We start from the raw sequence: 22132 nt of genomic DNA on the forward strand, positions 1-22132 counted from the left end.
TCATTCCATTGTTCCCCAGCTTAGAGCAGAAGTCGCTTATCATTCTTATCATATTTATATATAATGTGGGTTTTTTTTCATGTTTATAAACAGTTTATTAGGTTTATTACAACGGGCATGTTCCCAGCTGAATGCACAAATACAAGTGAGGTATCCCTGGGTTAATGCAGGAGCCAGTGGGTTACATGGGACTGACTGGGCATCAGGCAAGGAGGGAGCTCCAAGGCGTCAGAATCAGACCCGGCAAAAGCCCCTGAGCCAAGGGTGGGCTAATGTCCCAGCACTTCTTTCTTCTCACAGCTGGACACCCCACAGGGCATATCTTCAACATCACATCATTTCAGTGATGTTCAGGGAACAGATGCTAAAACTGAGCCAGTGTCCTGGTCACTTGAAATGTTGTTGCTTTTTTTTTTTTTTTTTTAAAGATTTTATTTATTTGACAGAGAAAGCACAAGAAAGGGGAGCAGCAGAGGGAGAAGCAGGCTCTCTGCTGAGCAGGGAGCCCAATGCAGGGCTTGATCCCAGGATGCTGGGATCATGACCTGAGCCGAAGGCAGACGCTGAATCCACTGAGCCATCCAGGTGCCCATGACCTATTGTTGCTTTGTAAGTCACATGCTAGCCTGCGAACAAAAATTTTGGAATCCTCCAGTAACAGTGTGTCAGAGTGGCAATACCTCAGTATTTCTCCCTTAGCGCCCCGTTGCCTATTTTCATTACTACCTGAATTCCCATCCGTAAGCTACATCCCCTATGATGAAAGTCTCACATACACAACATGTCTTTCAGATGACAAAGCTATTTCCAAAGCAGCATCTTGTGCAGTCTGTAACATTGAGGAAAGTGCCTCTGGTTCCCTGTCTGCTGTGAAGAGAGGCATCCACCCTTGACCAATGCCTAAGTGAAACCATAATTTAGAGGACAGATTTATGAAGTAGAATATGGACAAAAATAGGAAAAAGTTCTACTATCTCAGGTCTCTGTGCCTTTCACAGAACTGCTAGCAGCGCTGTGTGGGGACAGAGCATCTGAGGACGCATAGCCTCTACGGTCTCCTCTTTGCAGGAGACTCTCTGAGGAGGGCCCGAGGGAGACTTTGCCATTTTCAGTGGCTCTTATTAAATGTGATCATTGTGTACTTTGGATTGGAATTTGCTGCACCTTTTTTTTAATAGTAAGATACCAACTGCTTAATAAATATGTTTTAATTAATCCATTAAATAGTTGTGAAAAGGAGCCTTTTAAGAGATGCAATCTCTTTGAACAATCGATAAAACTCTTAAATTCAGCATGCTAAATATGTTTTTAAAATAAACTTATAGCATGTAAAAAAAAATAGGAAACAAACTCCAGAAAGTTATCATCTCTGGGGACAGGGCCAGTTAATGACCAGTTCACAGAAGGTCTCACTTGAAGGCTACAGAACTGTTGCTCACATAATTATTAGAAACCTACTGGAGTCCACAGCTGACAGTCTGCAAATTGTGGGGTAGAACTCAGTCTTGAGGTATGAAATGGTCAGAGTCTAGCCTAAACCTTCTCTAACCCCTGGGAGAAGTGCTAAAATCAGAAGGGGAACTGCACCATCGACAGCATTCCACAGGCAAGAAAGGCCTGTTTGTACGTGAGCCTCTACATCCTAACTTATAATTTTAATTCTGAAGGGGACCGTAACTTCCATTTGTCACTTCTTTAAATTTCTCAGTCAGGATCAGACTCAAGGACATCGTACTGGCATTTAGCTTTTTGGGAAAACAGAAACTTTGGTCATAGCCATAGTTCTATAAAAATGTCTTAAAGAGGCTATTTCTGATTAAAATATTTTTAACAAGTGATAAAACATAACAAGTAAACATCTTCATATCTAATGTAAGAGCAAAAACTCTAACAGCATTTTATTATAAATACAGCTCAAGAGTCAGTAGTGCTGGGACACCTGAGCCTTTGGCTCAGGGTGTGATCTGGGGTCCTGGGATCGAGTTCCACACTGGGCTCCCTGCAGGGAGCCTGCTTCTCGCTCTGCCTGTGTCTCTACGCCTCTCTGTGTGTCTGTCATAAATAAAGAAAATATTTTTTTTAAAAAAGTCAGTAGTGCTTACAAACAGTAGAGGGTTCCCTTATAATAGCAAAATAAAGCACAGCCTGTCATTGTTACAGATTTGTGTTAAGCAATAGTGTTCTTTCTGTAAGGCACAAATTGGAAATCTGATTACCTAAACATTTAATATATGGTTCCAAAGATTACCATATAACAGGGATAGCTAACTTGGAACAAATTCCCTTAACTGGAATTAACGACAGTTAATCAGACAACATTACTTCTAAGGTATGATACTCGGGAACTTAAGAGATCCTCTTCTTCAGCCATATAGCAGTCTGGGAAGGCGCCGGGCCAGATGTGGACCAGGTGGCTGCACTTCAAGTTTGGAGTGCTTAATGAAAACAAAGACCCGCTTCCTAGAAATTAAACTTTATAGTAACAAACAAAAAACGTAATCACTTTCGATAGAATGACAGGGAACTCAAGATTATATCAGGTTCTAAGTCATAAGCCTTGAAAAGGATTTTTGAACAGCGGGCTAGAGTTTCACTGGTTCTTCTCAGGGAAACATCCCACACAAGATGATGATGATGGCCACAATGACAATCCCTATTGCCCACATCTTGGAGTTCTTCCCCGATACTTTCTTGTCAACTTGGCAGCACTTGTTTCAAATTGGGACGCTCGCCTGAGGCCTATCTGTATGATCATCTAACTCTGAGAGCTGCTGATGCTTTTTTTTTTTTTTAAAGATTTTATTTATTTATTCATGAGAGATACAGAGAGAGGGGGAGAGACACAGGCAGAGGGAGAAGCAGGCTCCCTGCAAGGGAACCCGATGTGGGACTCAATCCCGGGATCACGCCCTGAGCCAAAGGCAGACACTCAACCACTGAGCCACCAGATGCCCCACTCTGAGAGCTTCTTCTCTTTCCAACACCTTGTATCAACTCTCATGATGTCCACTGTCTCATCTGCTAGATTCTGTGTCTGCTGAAGTCTCCAGTGACTGCCAGAGGCAGCTGCACCTGTAGACATCTTGGCAGCGGTGAGCAGTGGTCCGCAGAGCTGCGCAGCGGGACCCAAGGCCAGGACTGTACATAATGTGCTCTGTAAAAGCCCAGCTTCTTTATTTTTTTCTTTGACTCTGGTTTCATCAATTTGATTATGGTGTGCCTTGGTGGTGGTCTCTTAAGGTTTGTTCCCCTTGGGTTTTATTGAGTTCCTTGGATCTGTGAGTTTATAGTTTTGATCATATTTGGGAAATTTTGCTTATTTCTTCTGATATTGTTTCTCCTTTTTGCTCTTCTTTTGCTAGGATTCCAGTTTATTCACTTTGATCTTCTTGGTAGTGTCTGGTGTTTTGTTTTATCTGTGTGCTTTATTTGTGTGTGTGTGTGTGTGTGTGTGTGTGTGTACTTTATTTTGAGTAGTTTCAATTGCTACGTCTTTAAATTCTCTTTTATGGTGTTGATCCAATGCAAAAACTATACTGTATGTTTTTTTCATTTTAGATACTATCTCTAGAAGATCCATTTGGATCTTTTTATAGCTTCCATTTCCCTCCCCATAATGCTCATTTTCCTCTACCTTCCTGAATATATGAAGCATTTTTATAATAATCATTGTCCTCGTCTGCTAGTTCTTATATCTCTGCCTTTGCTAGGTCAGTTTCTGGTGGTTGGTCTTTCTTAAGGTCATAGGTCATATTTCTCTCTCCTGGTACAGCAATTACCAGTTCATGCTTCGTTGCCTGCTTGTGATGCTGGCACACTTCTCTTTTGCCAGCTAGCCTCATGCTAATCTTCGCTGTTGGGGGTGCTGGAGAAGAAGGGACCTTTCTTCTCTGTTCTGTGTGTTTGGCTTATTTCCATTCGATGACACAGGCTGGAATGTAGGACATGTGGGAGCTCACGCCAGTAAGTTTCTGTGGCACCTTTGGGGCAGGTTCCTAGCTGCAGATTCAGTAGCACCCTGTGGTACCAGTGTGATATTCTCTGTATATCTTGAAGGGGTCAGGCACTGCCAGGCAAGTTCTTTGGGACCCTGGCTGGCCTCCTGGCAGCTTTCTGGTGAGTTCATCAGCACCTTTGCACTGGTGGCTGCCCAGAACTCTGCACACAGCTTCCCTGCTAATTGTGTTGGCGCCCACGTAGGTGGTTGTCGGCCCCCAGCTTTGCCCTGGGGCAGCCAGTGAATTTGCACCATCCAGTGGGCTGTGACTACCTATCTCCCAGGTGTGAATCCTTCCCTTGGGTACTTCCCTTCACCCTAGGGTGTTCTGTAGAGTTCTCTTTTGTTTCCTTTCAGTTAACTCCTTATAAATAGTTAATAATTCTTTATACTAAACTTCCTTTATTTAAAATGCCATGTGTGGGATCCCTGGGTGTTTCAGTGGTTCAGCACCCACCCTTTGGCCTGGGGTCTGATCCTGGAGTCCCAGAATCGAGTCCCGCGTCGGGCTCCTGGCATGGAGCCTGCTTCTCCCTCTGCCTGTGTCTCTGCCTCTCTTTCTGTCTGTGTCTCTCATGAATAAATAAATAAAATCTTTTAAAAATAAGTAAGTAAGTAAATAAATAAATAAATAAATAAATAAATAAATAAATAAATAAATAAATAAATAAATAAATAAAATGCCATGTGGTTTCTGTCTCCTGGCTGGACTCCAACTGATATACTTGCCCACTTCCCTGTTGGATCCTGGACATTGTGAATTTGTGTTGTTGGTTGCTGGGTTTTGTTATATTCCTTCAAATAGTATTACTCGAGGTCTGGTACACAGTTCAGTTCCTTGGCAACAGTCGATCCATTAGCGGCTTGCTCCTGAGCAGCGTTAGGGTGGGTCCAGGGCTGCCTTGGTTTGCAGCTGATTTAGCCCCATTATTAGGGGTGATGCCCCTCTGAGGAATCTCCCTGACAGCCTGTGAATTAGGAAGCCTTTCCACGGTGGCCTGTGGGAACACAAAGTAGTGCCATCCCCGTGTGAGCTCTAGGGGTTGTTCCATCCGCTCCTTTCTAGGGATTCTTGCCTGGAGCTCCTGGAGTAGTTTGTCTTACATGAGTACACATTCTCCCCCAGGTGAAGCCCCGTGGGACCCCGTGCACGTCCTGGAGCTCTGCCCTCAGTGCAGCCCCTCCTCCCCAGCACTCCGCCCCACACATCCAGCTGCCTCCTTGCCCCTCTGGCTCCTCTGCTGAGGGAGATGGTCACCTGCGCCTGGGTTTCCCCCTCCCTGCACCATAGTGTGGATGCCACTGCGTTGGCCATGGCTGGTGCAGTCACAGGCTCCGGCTGTTGGTTTCCCCTTCTTTGCTGGGATCACTGCCGTCTGGTGACTGGAGGCCCACTGCATCATCTCTTGTCCAGTTTTCCTGCATGCAGGGGACCCTGTTACTCTGACTTGAAGGAGTACATAACCAAACAGATGAAACAGCCAGTCGGGAGCTTAATGAAATCAGCACAGGTGGGGCTCTCTGGCTAAGCTGACTGACACTGTTAATGTTTCCTTTCTTCTTTTATTAAACAGTTGTACTACAATTGGGAACAGCAAGATGGTACGGATGGGAAGACAGTGACGTGGGGACAGCCTGTGCTTGGCCCCAGGCAGGACCACCTTACCATCTTCCGTGGTTGTGTCCTTGCTGGGCTGAGGTGCTTGCGAGGATGACCGCCTCCTCACAGGAGCTCAAGTGAAGAAAGGAGCTGATCGCCCATGAACTTGAGTCTCTGCCCTGCTTCCATGGCCCACCACAGCTCAGGCAGTCTTCAGACGACGAGGAATGGGACCGACATGGCCACCTGCCTCCCGGCACTCCGGCCTTAGCCTGGACTCCTCCCTGGCCTCCTCAGGCCACCTCTGCTTCTGCCTGAGGCCCTGGCCTTGGCTGCAGCTGGAGTGAGCTGGCCGGTGGTGGCCCGTGCTGCCCTGCTACACTTCCGCTCTGAGGGAGGAGAGCCTGGAAGGCGAACCTGGAAGGCCAGCCTTGCAAGGTGAGTGGATGCGTTTTCTGAAATGGCATAGAAGTGGTGTGAGAACCAGCGCTGCTCCCTGGAGCCCAGAGCCTGCGGTTCCTGAGGAGGCAGAGGTCTGTGCAGCTGCTTTTCCTGTCCTCCCAGAAGCACCTTCCCCTTCCTGTTCCCAAGGCCAGGTCTCTGCCAGCCTCAGACCCTGCCTGGAGCTGTTGGTGCCCAGACCTCTGAGCAGAGAGTGGCGGCAGGGTCCTAGGTCTGCCCGCCTCCAGGAGTCCAGAACAGGCAGCCCTGTGGGGAGCCCCACAGCTCAGTGAGGGTGTGGAACAGGACAAGTGCATCATCCTTCACTTGGCCAGACCCGAGGAGGAGGCTGTCCTGGCGGCCAGCTAAGGGTGAAGGCGGAGGTGCTGAGGGAGGACAGTTAGCGGGAGCCCTTCTTCTGTGACTGAGCCCCACAGGCTCTCACTGCATGCATCCCTGCCCCACGGGAAGAGTTCAGTCATGGGAACTTACAACATGAAGCTCCCTGGGGGGGGGGGGGCAGGGAACACCAGGGGAGCTTGGGCTCATGGTCTCCTCCACACCAGCAGAGCTGCAGTGTCTTCCCATCCCACAGCCTTAGGCCCAGAGATGCCGAGAGAATGGGTGAAAGGGTCTGGGGACTAGTGGACACAGTGACCAGGGAAGACATGGGTCAGCCCTCCCAGCTGGCCATCCAGGAAGGGCCAGGCAGAGTTAGAAAAGACACTCTGTCACTTGGGACTTAGACTTGAAGGTCAGTGGTGAGGGGGCCTCGGTGGCCACTGTGTTGTGGGGCTGCGCCGTCACGTGGGTGTTGGCTCTCGGGACCACCGGTTCCTGTAGGGTCCCGCTGGGACCAGGATGAACTGGTCCCACCGTCTGTGCCTTACCCAAGTACTACTGTGATAGTTCCTTAGCCCACAGGAGCCTCTCCCGCCCATGAAGAGCTGTGACCCTGGTGCCCGCTTATCACCCTTGCTTGTATGTCGCCACCCCACAAGAACTGGGGATGTGGAGGCTGAGAGGCCGGGCCTGGTGACAGAAGCTTGTCCCTTCACTCATTCATCAGAGAGGACTGGGCCAGGCCCCCTTTGTGTGAGATGCTCATACTTGGACAAGGACGACCAGAGCAGCTGGAGAGGGGTGGGGGCATCCAAAGCCATTGCTCTGTCAAGAAGGCCCCTCTCCGATGTTCACCCTTTCATTCAGCAAGTACTTGGTGCGCACCTGCTATGGGTCCGGCCTTGTTTAGATGCTGTTACATAAGCCCACTCTCACTGCACTGCTTCCAGGGAGACAGAATGTACGCTGTGTGTTAGATGTGGTTGATGGTAAAACAAAAACAAGGCTAGAGGGACAAAGTGTATTGACTTAAGTAGGATGCTATGGTAAGGTGACATCTGGGAAGAGGCTTGAGCGAAGGAGGGGCGAGCTGTGTGCTCTGGAGGCGGAATGCTTAGGTGGAGGGACAGTGCAAAGGCCCTGAGCCAGGAGCCCACTTGGGGAAAATGGTTGAAACTGTCAATGTGTAACAAGCTATCATGTTTACAGATAAGCTCTATGGCCAGTCCTAGGCAGGAAGCACAGCAGTTACTTGCAACTTCGTATCAAAAACCAGCACTGCCCATCTGGCCAAGAGGGCCGAGTCCCCAGAGAGGAAGCAGGCCTGGGGGTGGCAATCTGCAAGCCCCAAGGCTCTTTCTCCCAGAGCAAGGTGGTAGACCAAAGCTGAGGACTCCTGCTCCTGCTCTCAGAGAAGTTATAGAATGAGCTTCTAGAACGTAGAATTGCTATGTCCCGCTGCCATCTTCTTTGTAGGACTGGGCCCGTAAGGACAGATCCCATAGGGTTCAGACAAGGTTGCAGAGGTCTTCAGCCCCAGAGCCTCTTGGTTGAGCAGAGACATGGCCTGCGTTCCTTCTGGCTGAGTCTCATGACTTGGCATGCCTCTGCACGGACACGTGTGGCTCCAAGATGTCCAAGCAGCCTACGCTAGCAGGACAAGCTTGCTGAGTTGTCAGCACACATCCTGTCCTCACACTGTCCCCATTTCAGTGACTCATGCCAGGTAGTGAAAACAGACTGCTTCTGGCCATGGAGTAGCTCAGGGCCGACCAATATCTGCTGAGGACTCGAGGAAGTGGCTACAATTCAGAAAGAAGCTGCCTGAGGGGCTGAAGAGGTGAGCCTGCTTGCTTTTCTCCTTGGGGCGGGGCAGGGGGAGCTGCTGAGGGCAGAGAAGCCAGAGGAACTCTGGACAGTCTCACGGGGCTGGCACGACCGAGATGGGGGCTTAGGGCTGCTAAGGCAGCAGGACCTGAGGGTGAGATCCCTGAAAGGAAGGAGGCCAGGGAAGAGAGGGTGATCCCAGCAGCAGTCCCCCCCTCGAGGCATTGTGGATGAACTCCTCAGGCAAGAGAACCAGAAAGTGGTGGGAAAGCAGAGCAGGATGGTCGGCAGTTTTGTGGTACAGGGAAGAGTTCAGAGCCTTTCAGGAAGGAGTGACCCTGAGAAACGCCAGGTTCTTGGCTGGGACCCATGGGGTGCACTCTGGGCGTGGGGGAAAGCCACAGCTAGAGTGGACTGCACTAGGAAGGTGGGTGAGCCACGCATCACCTGAGCCCCCGAGTGTCCTGTGGCGGCCTGACCCTCTGCCTTTCTGTCACACACCATGCCTAATACTGACTCCGGTCACCAGGCACCCTGACAAACAGGACCGGGCGAGGTGACAGACCCACCAGCAATTAAGGTATTGAGGTCGCCAGACGCAGACTTTAGCTGAGTACATATTAGAGCAAAGAGGTAAGACACAGAGCTTCACGGAGAACTCATAAAGAATTAAACGAAAAATCTGAAACAGCAAAGTAGGATGACTAAAATTTAAAGTCCCATAAGTGGACGTCACAGTGGATTGGAGGCAGCTGAAGAAAGAATTGGCAAGCTGAATGGCTCAGTAGAAGATACCCCTGCAAATACCACCACGGGCGGCCTACCCTAGTCTGCCAGCGTCCTTGTCCTGTACTCCTCTCTTCCGCAGACCCCAGCCTGGGGTGTGGAGTGGAGGCTGGGGGTTCCTGTGGAAGAAGGTTCTTGGTGCTTGGAGAGACTGGAGGGTCCTCAGTCGTGGTTCAGTGTGACTTTGTTGGAAATACTCCTGGAATGCTGGGAGCCCAGTCAGTAGAGCTTTGTGGTGCTGATGAAATCTTTAGGAGCCTCAGATTCACCATCAGGAGCACAAGCTCCTTTGTATTTGTGGTCTTGGGCTAAACGTATGCTAATCTCTCAACATACACCTTAGAAACTGCCTATTTTTTATTTATTCACGAGAGACACATTAATAATAAATAAACTGCCTATTTTTTATTTATTCACGTCTCACCAGAGGCAAAAACACAGGCAGAGGGAGAAGCAGGCTCCATGCAGGGAGCCCGATGTGGGACTCGATCCCAGGACCCTGGGATCACACCCTGAGCCAAAGACTCACTCAACCACTGAGCCACTGGGTGCCCCAGAAACTGCCTTTTTAAACAATTGTCTCAAGGCACCTGGGTGGCTCAGTGGGTTAAGCATCTGCCTTCGGCTCAGGTCATGACCTCAGGGTCCTGGGATCAAGCCCCTTGTAGGGCTCCCTGCTCAATAGGGGGGAATCCTGCTTCCCCCTCTCCCTCTGCCACTCCCTCTGCTTGTGTCCCCATGTTAGTGCTCTCTCTGTGTCAAATTAACAAAATCTTTAAAAAATAAAATTGTCTTTTTATTTGCTTCTCTCTCTAAATGCAGAGTGTAGAGAGTTGCGCTGACTGGCGGGATTGCGGAAATGGAGGCCCATCTGATTTGCAAGGGGGTGCAAGCACACACTCTTCAGGCCTCCCGTCGCCAGTCTGGAGTGCCGCCTGTTTACTGACGCGATGGGCATGCACAGAGGCAGGGGTGAGGACATGGGAGCCAGGGCTGCTGCTGAGTGTGACTGGCACTGTTTTGGATTGCATGGTGTTCTGAGAAGTTTTCCATCCTGGGTTAATGGTTTCTTTATAATGAAGAGAAATAAATTCATGTGGGATGGTGAGGTAAGGCAGGGTCATGGTTCAAGGCCAGCTGAGCTGAGTGATGCCAATGACCCACACAGGTTGTTTGGCATGTGTTAAAGCAGTGTCATGGCAAAGATGTCAGCTCTTTATCTGAAGGAAAGGACAGAAGCCCCTTGTCTTCTGAAATGCTCTGTGGGTCAGTGAACACCCTTCCCAAGGGGAGAGAAGAGCTTCTGGGTGAGTCTGGCCAAGGGGAGGCATGTCCGTGGCGCCCTCACCGCCATGGCTCCTGGGAGGTTGTGGTCAGCTCAAACCCAGAGCCCAGAGGCCACTCAGATGCCTCACAGCATACCCTGTGCTTCAAGACAGGAGGCCGTCCCGGGTTCTCTGGAGGGTCCATGAGGAATAGATATCGTCTTAGCCAGGAGGGGGCTGAGGGAGGTGGGGACAGGAGGTGAGCACGTAGCCCCACTGCATTAAGCATTTGTCAATGGGGCACCTTCTGTGTTCCAGGCACTGGGTTAGGCACAGGGCGGTTTGATGGGCAGGTTAGACCAGGCCCCAGCTCTCGTGGGGTTTGTGTTCTAGTCGGGAGGCCCACCTGAAACAGGTAAGAGCAAACATGTGAGGAAACAAAGAAAACAAGTAATAGAAATCTTGAAAAAAATGACCCTGGGACCACATCGGTGGTAAGGATTGGTGGGGAGAGGAAAATCTCCCTCAAGAGGTGACGTTTGAGCTGCACCAGAATGACGAGGGAGCCCAGCTCTGCAGGCAGAGCAGAGGCCCGGAGCCAGAGCCACACACGCCTTTGTGGGCTTCAGCTTTCGTCCTGAGGATGAGTTCAAGTGATGACGGGTCTTAAGTGCAGGAGTAACATTCCCCAGAGGTGCCGGGTGCTGTGCGGAGACTCGTCGTGGCACGGCTTTCCAGAAGCAGGGAGCCCACTGGTAGGCTTTGCGTGGGTTTGGGGAGGACTCATGCAGTAGCTGCAGGGCCAGAGTGCGTGCAGACTGGGGCTGCATTTGGGGTGGCGCTGAGGGGAAGCAGGGGCCCAGGGCACTCTGAGCATCTAAACGCAGGGTGGGGGCAGCCCTGGTGGCTCAGTGGTTTAGCACCGCCTTCAGCCCAGGGTGTGATCCTGGAGTCCTGGGATCGAGTCCCACGTCAGGTTCCCGGCATGGAGCCTGCTTCTCCCTCTGCCTGTGTCTCCGCCTCTCTCTCTTTCTCTCTGTCTCTTAAGAATAAATAAATAAAATCTTTTAAAAAAATTAGCAATCTCTCTACCCTACTCTCTGAGTGTGGAGCTCAAACTCAGGACCCTGAGATTAAGAGTCACATGCTCTTCTGACTGAGCCAGACAGGTGCCCCAGCTTCTCATTACTTCATTTTTGGATGATGCATTATATTCACTTAAGGCTTCCAAATGTTTTATTTATTTAAATTATTTATTTTTTAAATTATGGAAAATTTTAACATATTCAAATAGAGACTAGTATCTGAATCCTCGTGTGCCCACCACCCAACCTCAGGGCCACATTTTAAAGCAAATCCCAGACAGCAAGCACATCATTTCATCCTTAAATATTTCACTGTGACTCTAAAATCCAAAGATTGGCAGCTCTTTCCGCCCATGACTCCTGTCCCTTCACTTTAATAAAAACAACTTTTTGCACTGAAAATCTAAAATCTAAAGATCACTAAAAGCATATCTATAATGGCATTTTCACACCTAAACATTTAGTACAGGACCACCTTGGAGATACTGCGGGTTCAGCTGCAGACACCACCATAATGTGAATATCACAATAAAGTAAGCCAAATGAACTTTTTGGTTTCCTAGTGCATATAAGTTATGTTTACACTATCCTATAGTCTATTAAAATATACAGTGCCATTATTTATAAAAAAACAATGCACGAACAAACTTTAATCAAAAGTTACTTTATTTAGGGGTGCATGGGTGGCTCAGTTGGTTAAGTATCTGCCTTGGGATCGGGTCACAATCCCGGGGTGCTGAGATTGAGCACCACATCAGGCTCCTTGTTCAGTTGGGGAGCGTGCTTCTCCCTCTCCCTCTGCCTGCAGCTCCCCCTGCTTGTGCTCTCTGTCAAGTAAATAAAATCTTTTAAAAAGTTACTTTATATAAAGCTAAAAAATGCTAACCATCAGCTGAGCTCTTTGGAAGTCATAATCTTTTTGCTGGAGGAGGGTCCTGCCTTGATGTTGGTGGCTGCTCACTGATCAGAGTGGTGGCTGCTGAAGGTTGGGGTGACTCTGTCAACTTCTTAAGACCACAGTGGAGTTTTCCATATCGACTGTTCCTTTCACAATTTCTCTGGAGCACGTGATGCAGTTTGATAGCATTTTGCCCATGGTAGAAATTCTTTCAAAATGAGTCAGTCCTCTCAAACCCTGCAGCTGCTTCATCAGCTAAGTTTACAAAATATTCTAAATATTTTGTTGTCATTTCAACAATCCTCAGAGTAGATTCTGTCTCGATAAACTACTTTCTTTGCTCATCCATATGAAACAACTCTGCTTAAGGTTTATCATGAGATTGCAGTGACTCGGCCCCATCTTTAGGCTCCACTTCTTTTAATACTTATTTAAGTAACCTCTCTACCCAACGTAGGGCTCCAACTCATGAGCCTAAGGTCAAGAGTCACTCCCTCTTCCACCTGAGCCAGCCAGGCGCCCCGAGCTCCACTTCTTGCTGTTTCCACCACATCTTAGTGACTTCCTCTGCTGAAATCTTGAACCCCATGAGGGGTTGGAATCAACTTCTTCCAGACTCCTGTTAAGGCTGATATTTGATCTTTTCCCATGAATCAGAAATATTCTTAATGGTGAAACCTTTCCAGAAGGATTTCAATTGACTTTGCCTGGATACATCAGAGCAATCACTGTCTGTGGCAGTTATAGCCTTATAAAATTTATTTCTTTTCTTTTGTTTTATTTTTTATTTATTTGAGAGAGAGAGAGGAGTGGGGGCAGAGGCAGAAGGAAAAATAGGCACCCCAAAAATGTATTTCTTAAGAAATAAGATATGAAGGGCACCTAGGTGGCTCAAGTTGGTTGAGCATTGGCCTTCATCTCAGGTCAGGATCTCAGGGTCCTGGGATCGAGCCCTGCATCAGGCTCCCTGTTCAGTGAGGGTGGGGGGGTGGGGGCTGCTTCTCCATCTCACTATCCCTCTGTACTCTCTCACTCAAATAAATGAAATCTTTAAAAAATAATAAGATGCAAAAGTCCAGATTACTCCTTGCTCTGTGGGCTGCAGAGTGGATGTTGTGTCGGGCGTGAAAGCCACATTAATCTCATTGTCTGTCTCCATCAGACCTCTGGGGTGACCAGGTGCATTGTCCGTGAGCATTTTGAAAAGAATCCTTTTTTTCTGAGCAGTAAGTCTCAACAGTGGGCTTAATATTCAGTAGAGCATGTTGTAAACAGATGTGTTGTCATCTAGGCTTTGTTGTTCCATTTAGACAGCGCAGAATAGATTTAGTATAATCTTAAGAAAATGCCCTAGGATTTTCAGAATGACAAATGAACATTGGCTTCAGCCTCAAGTCACCAGCTCTAGTAGCTCCTCACAAGAGTCAGCCTGCCCTTTGAAGCCGGGCACAGACTTCTCCATTGTAGCTGTGACCGTCCTGGACGGCGTCTTCTTATTACAAAGCTGTTTCGTCTATACTGAATATCTGGTGGTCATTGTAGCCAACCTCATTAATGATCTCCTCATCTCCTGGAGAACTCCCTGCAGCTTCTCTGTCAGTACTTACAGCTTCATCTTGCGCTTTTATGTTACAGCTTCTTTCCTTAAGCCTCATGAACCACCTTCTGCTACCTTCATACTTTCCTTCTGCAGCTTCCTTACCTCCCTCTGCCCTCACGGAATTGAAGAGAGGACCTGGCTCTAGAATCAGGCTTTAATTTAAGGCAAATGTGTCTGGTTTGATTTTCTATCCAGACCATTAAAGCTTTCTATCGGCAGTAAGGCTGTTTTGCCCTCTTATTTTTATTGGTATATTCACTGGAGTAACACTTTTAATTTCTTTCCAGAACTTTTCCTTTGCATTTGGAACTTCTAATTGGCGCAAGAGGCCTAGCTTTTGGTCTCTGTTGGCTTTTGACATGCCTTCTTCACAAAGCTTAATCATTTCTTCCCTTTGTGCAAAGCGCACTAAAGCAAAGAGCAATAAAACCAGGTGCACTTGGGGATCCCTGGGTGGCTCAGCGGTTTAGCGGTGCCTTTGACCCAGGGCATGATTCTGGAGTCCCAGGATCAAGTCCCACATCGGGCTCCCTGCATGGAGCCTGCTTCTCCCTCTGCCTGTGTCTCTGCCTCTCTCTCTCTCTCTCTGTGTGTGTGTGTGTCTCTCATGAATAAATAAATAAAATCTTAAAAAAAAACAGGTGTGTTTAAAATTTCCTCACTTATCAGTGAGGATTGCCTCTTAAGTGATTTATTAAGCAAATGTTCATTTATTTATTTTTTTAAAAGAGATTTTTATCCTAAAAAAATAAATAAAAGATTTTGTTTATTTATTTATGAGAGACACAGAGAAAGAGAGGGAGAGAAGGGCAGAGACACAGGCAGAGGGAGAAGCAGGCTCCATGCAAGGAGCCTGATGTGGGACTCGATCCGGGAACTCCAGGATCATGCCCTGGGATGAAGATGGTGCTAAACCACTGAGCCACCCGGGCTGCCCTAGTTATTTTTTAAGTGGGCTCCACACCCAGCGCAGAGTACAACACATGGCTCAGTCTCATGACCCTGAGATCAAGACCTGAGCTGATACCAGGAGTCGGGCACTTAACAACTGAGCCACCCAGGGGCCCCAAGCAAATATTCATTTAAGCAATTGAGATTCATTGTTTCATAGGATCCATATTGCATCAGTAATAGATCTCATATTTCATTTTATTCTGTAAGATCTTCCTCCTCTTTTTCTTGAAATTTATTGATGAGACTATCCTTTGTCTTGGAGTTTCTCATAGTCTGGATTATTCTGTGTCCCCTTGGTGCTGATGACGGATGTGCGTCTGTCACTTGTAATTTGGTACTGAGATCTAGAAGTTGGATAACATTCGAGTAGCTTTTGCAAGCCATTTCCTAAGTGGTGTTGTGTCCTCTGTTCAGGAGGTGTGGACAGCAGGTTCCGCTCACTAACCATTGGGCAACTCGGTGGTATCATTTACATAGGAAAGGCAGAGTGCTTTCTTGATTTTGGACTGTTGGCCACTTTGCAGAGTAACAGGTCAGCTCCCTACCATCTTCTAAACATGACTGATGAATTTTTTACTTCAGCATGCACTCATACATTTAAACTCAGTTGAGGTGTTTAATCCATTGCAATCCAATCCAAAATCCAATTTTCTCATTAGCAGTTTACAGAATTGAGAATTTCTTTGTGGGGAGGTAGCTATCCAGTCTGTTATGAATGATGAAGGCCAGAAAAGAAGGTATATTCAGTACAGGAAGCTACAGATACAGCAACTCAGGCATATTCATTGTGTGTGTGAGTTAGACCCAGGGGTTCCCGGTATTCTCAGTTCAGCGCACCTACATAAGCTCCCGTAATTATTCTAAGGGACTCCCTAGGCCAAAAGAAATACCTAACAGTTCCATTCATTAAATAGATTAAGTCTAAGCAACTTAAGTATTTATGTCCCAGCAACTTAAGAGACATTTGGGAAAGTAATATATAGTCCCTGACTTAACAATGTTTCGTCTTACGAGTTTTTGACTTTACGATGGTGCAGAAGGGATATGCATTCATTAGAACCTATACTGCAAATTTTGAACATGGATCTTTTCCCCGGCCAGTGGTCTGCGATAAGATGCTGGGCAGTGTGGCAGGAACCCTAGCACCCCAGTCAGCCGTGTGGTCATGAGGTTTCCAGACTTGGAACATTCTGTACCTAGGCAGCCATTCTGTTTCTCCTTGTCAGTATTCAGCAAATTATATGAGCTGTTGAATGCTTTGTTGCAAAATAGGCTTTGTGTTAGGTGGTTTGGCGCAACCGTAGACTAATGGAAGTGTTCTGAGCACATTTGAGGTAGGCGAGCCTAAGCTCCAGAGTTCGCTAGGGTATTCAGCATGTTTTGACTTAGCTATTTTTTATTTGGAGTGGGCTTATGGGGACATAACCCTTATTGTGAATGAGGAAGATCTGTATATATTAATTTGAAGAAAAAATACTTTAAGTCACCAAAATTACTTAGGAATGGAACGTGTGTGCCTCTGGGCGCCTTTACAATCTTGGCACCGGCATGGGCGCTGCCATGGTTGGTGCCCATTCCACACTGACTTCGGCACAGTGATTACGTTTTCATTGGCTGCCGGAGGCCCTGCCTTGCAGAGACCCAAGGGCCTGGCGAGGAACGTAGCGGGAGGAAATGTCGAAACCATGAGCACCTTCCCCACGGTCTCCAGCCACATGGAGCACCCTGTTCCCCTCAAAGGTTGCAAGCGTTGTGCAGCGCCCTCTGGGTCACTGCGCGGCCACCTGTGCTGTCTGGGAACCACAGCCACGCGTCCTTCCCTCCCGACCTGGGGCCATCCTCGCCTCCCCCATCCCAGCTCCATGTTGGTGGGCAGCCCACCCCCCCACCGTGTTTGGGAACAGGTCACAGGGTCCCGTGGCATTTACTGTGACTTGCGGCCCAACACCCTGAACAGAGGCCTTCCTTGGGTGCCCTTTGTGGCCAGCCTTGGTGCTTAGAGGACTTTTTCCTGATCCTTTGATTTCAGCCACATCAGAGCTCAAGACCTGGCTTTGACATCAGTAAACCATTGTGAGGTGCAGTTTCCTCTTCCTGTCTCTGGAGTAGGTTCTGTTTAACCAAAGAGTTAAAAAAGTCTGTCAGTGTTGATGTAAAAATAGCTCAGCCTGATCAGAGAAGGCAGTCTGCTGGTAGCACTCATTTCCCTGCTGACAAGACTCAATGATGCCAGAAGCACGGGGCTTCCTGCCTTTCCCTGGCACCCGTTCTGCATATCTGTTATGGGGCTGGGCATGGGAGGAGGGTACTGCGGAGCCCCCATTGTTGATGTTGGGCTTGGCCACGGCGGGGGCCAAGAGAACATGGTCAGAGGAGGCACTATGCAAATTCTGAGCCAGGGCCTCTGGAGGCATCATGTATTTCTTTTGGCTCTTCTGGAAGTTTCCACCTTCTGCCATGTTAGAAGAGTGTGCCTTGGGTAGCTGCAGGCCTAAATGCAAAGGAAAAAATGCATCTGGGTTATACGAGTTTGGGGATTGCTCGTTACAGAACAAGAACTGACTGATACAAATGGAAAGAAGTTAATGAGAAAAAGGTAACAGTGACTGAAGGGCCTGGTGGGGGGGCTTTGTAGGTTAGGCATCTGCCTGCGGCTCCGGTCACGACCCCAGGGTCCTGGGTTGGGGCCCCATGTGGGGCTCCCTGCTCAGTGGGGAGCCGGCTTCTTCCTCCCCCTCACCTGTGCATGCTCACTTGTTCTTTCTCTCTCTCAAATAATAAAATTTAAAAAGAAATAAGATGAATTTTTAGGGAGATGTGAGAGAGAGGAGTCTTCCGTGGGATGTTACCCACACTGATACTTAAACCTAAGGGGAAGGCAGGGACAGTTTTATCCCCATTTTTTAAAAAAGTTTTATTTATTCATGAGACACAGAGGCAGAGCCAGGAGAAGCAAGCTCCACGCAGGGAGCTCGATGCAGGACTGATCCAGGGACCGCGGGGTCACGCCCTGAGCCGAAGGCAGGCGCTCAACCACCGAGCCCCCTAGGCGCCCCAGTTTTATCCCCATTTTGTAGACGAAGACAATGGGTTCAAAACGATGACGCAGTGGGTGAGCCTGGGGTGGGCCCCAGACCCCCGACTCCAGGCTCCTCCTCAGGCTGCATTGTTTCTCCCCGGGCAGGTGGCGCCCTGAGGGCCACGCACACGGCAGCCAAGCCTGGGCCCCCTCGCAGTCTGGCACGGAGGGCAGACTCCGCGGCTGGAGCTCCGCAGGGCACTGGGCTCGGTGTTTGGCAGAGAAGGGGGGGGCAGGCCCCCCACGGTGTGGGCCTCGCCTGGGCCCTGAGGGCCTCCCTCGGCTGGCTCCGGGCTCCCCGGCCACACCCAGCATGTGCGGCTCCGGGAGGAGCAGGGGGAGCACACCTGCGGCCTCGCTCGCTGGTCGGGTTCTGGATTTTGTTGCGACTGAAACCTCAGATTGAAAATGGGGGAAGCTGCAGGCAAACGTCTCTAAGGGCAGCGCTGGGAGTCCCGCAGCCTGGGGGCCAGGCCACCTGCCTGCATGGGAGGGACGCGGGAACTGTGGCCGCAGCGCCGTCTGTCAGCAGGTTCCCATTACCTGGGCTCACCTTCTGACTGGTTTTTCATCTGTGCTCCCATGACGGTTGCCTCAAGGCCACCGGGCTCCTGTCCTGCACCCTTGCTCCCGCCCTTACACCCGGAGACCCATACGTCCCCTCCCCCACACGTGGAGTCCCCTCCAGGGGTTGGGCGGCTCTCAGATCCGTGTGCTAGTCCCTGGAACCTGTGACTGCTAACTTCGGTGGCCAAAACAAAGCAAAAAAAACCCCAAACTGCAGCTGCCATCAAGTCAAGGATCCCGAGACGGGGAGAAGGTCCTGATGGTCCCAGGAATCTTGTAAGGGGCAGAAAGAAGTGACAGTGGGGGGCCGTGGCCTCGAGCCGAGCAGGTCTGGGGCCCCCGGGAGCTGGAGATGCAGGGACCTTCCCCGGTGTCTCCGCTGGAGCGCACCCCCCGGACGGCTACGCGGACTGTGCTCTCTGGCGCCTCTGGCTGGGAGAGGATGCATTTCCGTCAACATGAGCCACCAGCTGTTTGCAGACTTGTCTCAACACAGAAAACAAACACAAATGGGACAGTCGGGGATCCCAAAACAAATGACTGGACTCCGGGCCTCAGCTGCTTGGCGGTGTCCCTGTGACCCAGCCACGCAGTGTCCCCTCCGCCTGGAATACACACCTCCTCACCCCAAGGCTCTGTGCTGCCTTGTTGGCACCCGAGGGAGCCCCGCCTCCCGCCTCCCCTGGGGCCCATGGCCTGGCGGGGCCCCCGGAAGCAGTGGTGGGGCCACCCAGGGCTTCGCTGGCTCTGACCCAGCTCCAAGGTCACCTCTAGCCCGAGCGCCACCACCCCCACCCCATCCCTGGGAGAGCAGCACGTGTGAAGGACATGGGCACCCTTGGCCCTTTCATTAGACTTTTTAAAACCAAATGCAAATATTATCAGGTGATCTTTTTTTACCTGTTGAAATATGGGTGGCCAGCCTTCCACGCCCGTGGGAAAGCCACACAGGCAGCACCATTGTTCTCCGTCCCCCCAGGTGATGCCCTGGGAAAGGTCACGGCTGCCTAAACCTTTAAAACTCCAGGGGGAAGTGAATGTTCCCTGTGCTGGGACTCAGCTAACGCTCTGTGTGGGTCTCTCACCACGTTAACTCCCTTCCCTTTGTAGATTATTTTTTCTCAAAGCAGCAAAAGGCGAGTGTTGTTACTGATCAGAGGATAGCAGTTCCTGATTCTCATCTGAATCCCCGAATCCCGGTCCTCGGAGAAGCTGACCTTCAGGTGAGGATCTGGTGGCCCGAAGGCAGGGCGACACGTGGCTCCTGGAAGGTCGCTGCCACCTTCCGGGCCTGGAGCCCCTCGGGGGAGGGTGGTGAGTCGGCGTCCCAGCCCTGGGGGTGTCCTCCGGAGGGTGCAGGAGTCAGGAGACCCCAGGGTCTGCAACTTGGCTCTGCGGCTCCCTGGGCTCCCTGGCCATGGGGATGGGGTGGGGTGTGGAGCTCGGAGGCTCGTCGGGCCTGCTCAGCCGTGGGCTCCGGCAGCCACACCTATTGGACGGTGCGGGAACACTGGCTCCTAGTCCCAGCCTCGCCTGTGAGTGTCCCTCCTGTTCCAGGATGAGGGGCGCCAGGCTGATGGGGGCGCTGCTTGCCCTGGCCGGCCTCCTGCAGGGGGCCCTAGCCCTGAGAATGGCGGCCTTCAACATCCGGACCTTTGGGGAGACCAAGATGTCCAATGTCACTCTCTCCAAGTACATCGTGCAGGCAAGTCCAGGCCAGCCCGTCCCCGGGGAACCCCAGGGGTGGCTGTGGCGATGGCTCAAACAGGTGCTGGGAAGAGACGGCAGCAGCCACCTACGGGGGTGCCGCTGTCCCTGGCATGCCGTCCGTGGCTGGCAGCAGCCCCAGAGAAGAGCCTCGGGCCAGACAACGAGGTGAAAGTGCCCCAGGGAGCGGCAGCAGCTCAGGCACTGTGGGGACCAGCAGCGAGCAGGGCCACCACCCCCGGTGCCCACCCGGCTCAGCACCACCGTGGCCCTGTCCGCAGATCCTGAGTCGTTACGACGTTGCCGTAGTCCAGGAGGTCAGAGACAGCCACCTGACAGCTGTAGGGAGGCTGCTGGACACACTCAATCAGTGCGTGACAGCGGGGGTCGTGGGGAGGGAGGCCCAGGGCACGGTGCACCACCTGATGTAGATGGGAGGCTCCTGTGGGTCCCTGACAGGGACTTTTGTCTTCTTGACCCAGGGACGACCCCAACGCCTACCATTATGTGGTCAGTGAGCCGCTGGGCCGCGGCAGCTACAAGGAACGCTACCTCTTTCTGTTCAGGTAAGGGCCCGGTGCCGGGAGACGCGCCCTGAGGGTCCATGCGGTGGGTGGGGAGGAACCCAAGGCCGGAGCACATGGGCCCCCCACAGGCCCCGGGCTGACCCCCTGGCCTCCCGCAGACCTGACCGCGTGTCTGTGCTGGACAGCTACCAGTACGACGACGGCTGCGAGCCCTGCGGGAATGATACCTTCAGCCGCGAGCCCGCCATCGTCAGGTTCCACTCCCCGCTCACGGGTGCGCGGCCCTTCCCGGGGCCCTTGGAAAGCCCTGGTCCCCCCGACCCACCCCCACCCCGTGCTCCGGTCTCCCACTGAGGTCACTCAGGAAAATGCCCTTTGGGACTGCCTCGTGTCCCGGATCCTGGGGCTCAGCAGCACCGTCTCCACAGAGATCAAGGAGTTCGCTGTCGTGCCCCTGCATGCGGCCCCGCTGGACGCGGTGGCGGAGATAGACGCGCTCTATGACGTCTACCTGGATGTCCGGCACAAGTGGGACCTGGAGGTGAGTCTGTGCCCTGGAGCCCTGGAGGCACGTGCTGCGGGCCCAGACCAACCGGCCACTGTGTCCTGGCAGGACATCGTGCTCATGGGTGACTTCAACGCCGGCTGCAGCTATGTGGCCACCTCCCAGTGGTCCTCTATCCGCCTGCGCACAAACCCGGCCTTCCAGTGGCTGATTCCCGACACTGCGGACACCACGTCCACGTCCACGCGCTGTGCCTATGACAGGTAGGCGGTGGCCTCCGGGAGCAGCCTCCACTCGGTGTCCAGCTTCCCAAAACCTGAGTCTGTCCCCACCCTGAGCTGTAGTCGGTGGTGCGTCCCTGGCCCACCAGGCCCCAATGGGCTCCACGGCACTGCACAGCCAGCGAGGCGGCTGCTCAGGGTGACCTTCAGCCCCAGAGCTGTGTTGGTGGCCCTGGGGCCGACGGGATCTTCTCGTATGGCAGGATTGTGGTGGCAGGAAGTCAGCTCCAGCATGCCGTTGTGCCTGAATCAGCCGCCCCCTTCAACTTCCAGGTGGCCTATGGCCTCAGCAGCCAGCTGGTGGGTGTCCCTCCCTCTCGGGGCGCAGGCGGGGGGCAGTCAGCAAGTACTGTGTGGGTGTGTCCCTGTCCTCCCTCCCACAGGCCCAGGCCATCAGTGACCACTACCCCGTGGAGGTGACGCTCAAGAGGGCCTGAGGGGAGTGGGGCTGGCGCCCCCTAGAGCCTCCCTGTCCACACAGTCAAGCATCGTGGATGAGGTTTTCCTGAGCACCCTCTCCCCGTGGTCCCCCGAAATGTCAGGGTGGCAACTCGAGTTTGTGGAAGGAGGGATGGAGACTGGTCACCTCCACTTCCAGTGTGAGCACGGGGTGGGGGTGTGGCAAGGGCACGCCCTCCGTACCTTCTCGGGCCAGACAAAAGTTTAACATG

At 51.3% G+C, this 22132-nt stretch overlaps 1 protein-coding gene and 1 pseudogene across 8 annotated transcripts; one reads left to right on the forward strand and one right to left on the reverse strand.

Moving 5' to 3' along the window:
• Window positions 1–2603: 2603 nt before the first annotated feature.
• Window positions 2604–3082, reverse strand: LOC129519839 (vesicle-associated membrane protein 3-like; annotated as a pseudogene).
• A 2889-nt stretch (window positions 3083–5971) lies between these two features.
• On the forward strand, window positions 5972–21991 carry DNASE1 (deoxyribonuclease 1). Of its 8 annotated transcripts, none has more exons than XM_055339682.1 (9): window positions 5972–6035; window positions 19552–19664; window positions 19999–20146; window positions 20430–20518; window positions 20631–20714; window positions 20834–20949; window positions 21104–21216; window positions 21289–21443; window positions 21665–21991. In XM_055339682.1, exons 3-9 carry the CDS (start codon window positions 20000–20002, stop codon window positions 21879–21881), a joined length of 921 nt encoding a protein of 306 aa, XP_055195657.1. In that variant the 5' UTR covers window positions 5972–6035; window positions 19552–19664; window position 19999; the 3' UTR covers window positions 21882–21991. The 8 variants fall into 8 exon arrangements, with proteins under 8 accessions (XP_055195657.1, XP_055195655.1, XP_055195654.1 ...); XM_055339680.1 differs by lacking the exon at window positions 5972–6035 and adding an exon at window positions 8182–8220; XM_055339679.1 differs by lacking the exon at window positions 5972–6035 and adding an exon at window positions 18724–19420.
• Window positions 21992–22132: the final 141 nt, after the last annotated feature.

This window comes from Nyctereutes procyonoides, unplaced genomic scaffold (genome assembly GCF_905146905.1).
Source record: "Nyctereutes procyonoides isolate TBG_1078 unplaced genomic scaffold, NYPRO_anot_genome, whole genome shotgun sequence".
Taxonomy (NCBI): domain Eukaryota; kingdom Metazoa; phylum Chordata; class Mammalia; order Carnivora; family Canidae; genus Nyctereutes; species Nyctereutes procyonoides.

Coding starts and splice junctions, on each gene's coding strand:
- DNASE1 (XM_055339675.1), top strand. CDS start 20,118: ATGTCACTCTCTCCAAGTACATCGTGCAGGCAAGTCCAGGCCAGCCCG. Junction 20,519..20,630: donor CTGCTGGACACACTCAATCA/GTGCGTGACAGC, acceptor TTCTTGACCCAG/GGACGACCCCAACGCCTACC. Junction 20,950..21,103: donor GTTCCACTCCCCGCTCACGG/GTGCGCGGCCCT, acceptor CCGTCTCCACAG/AGATCAAGGAGTTCGCTGTC.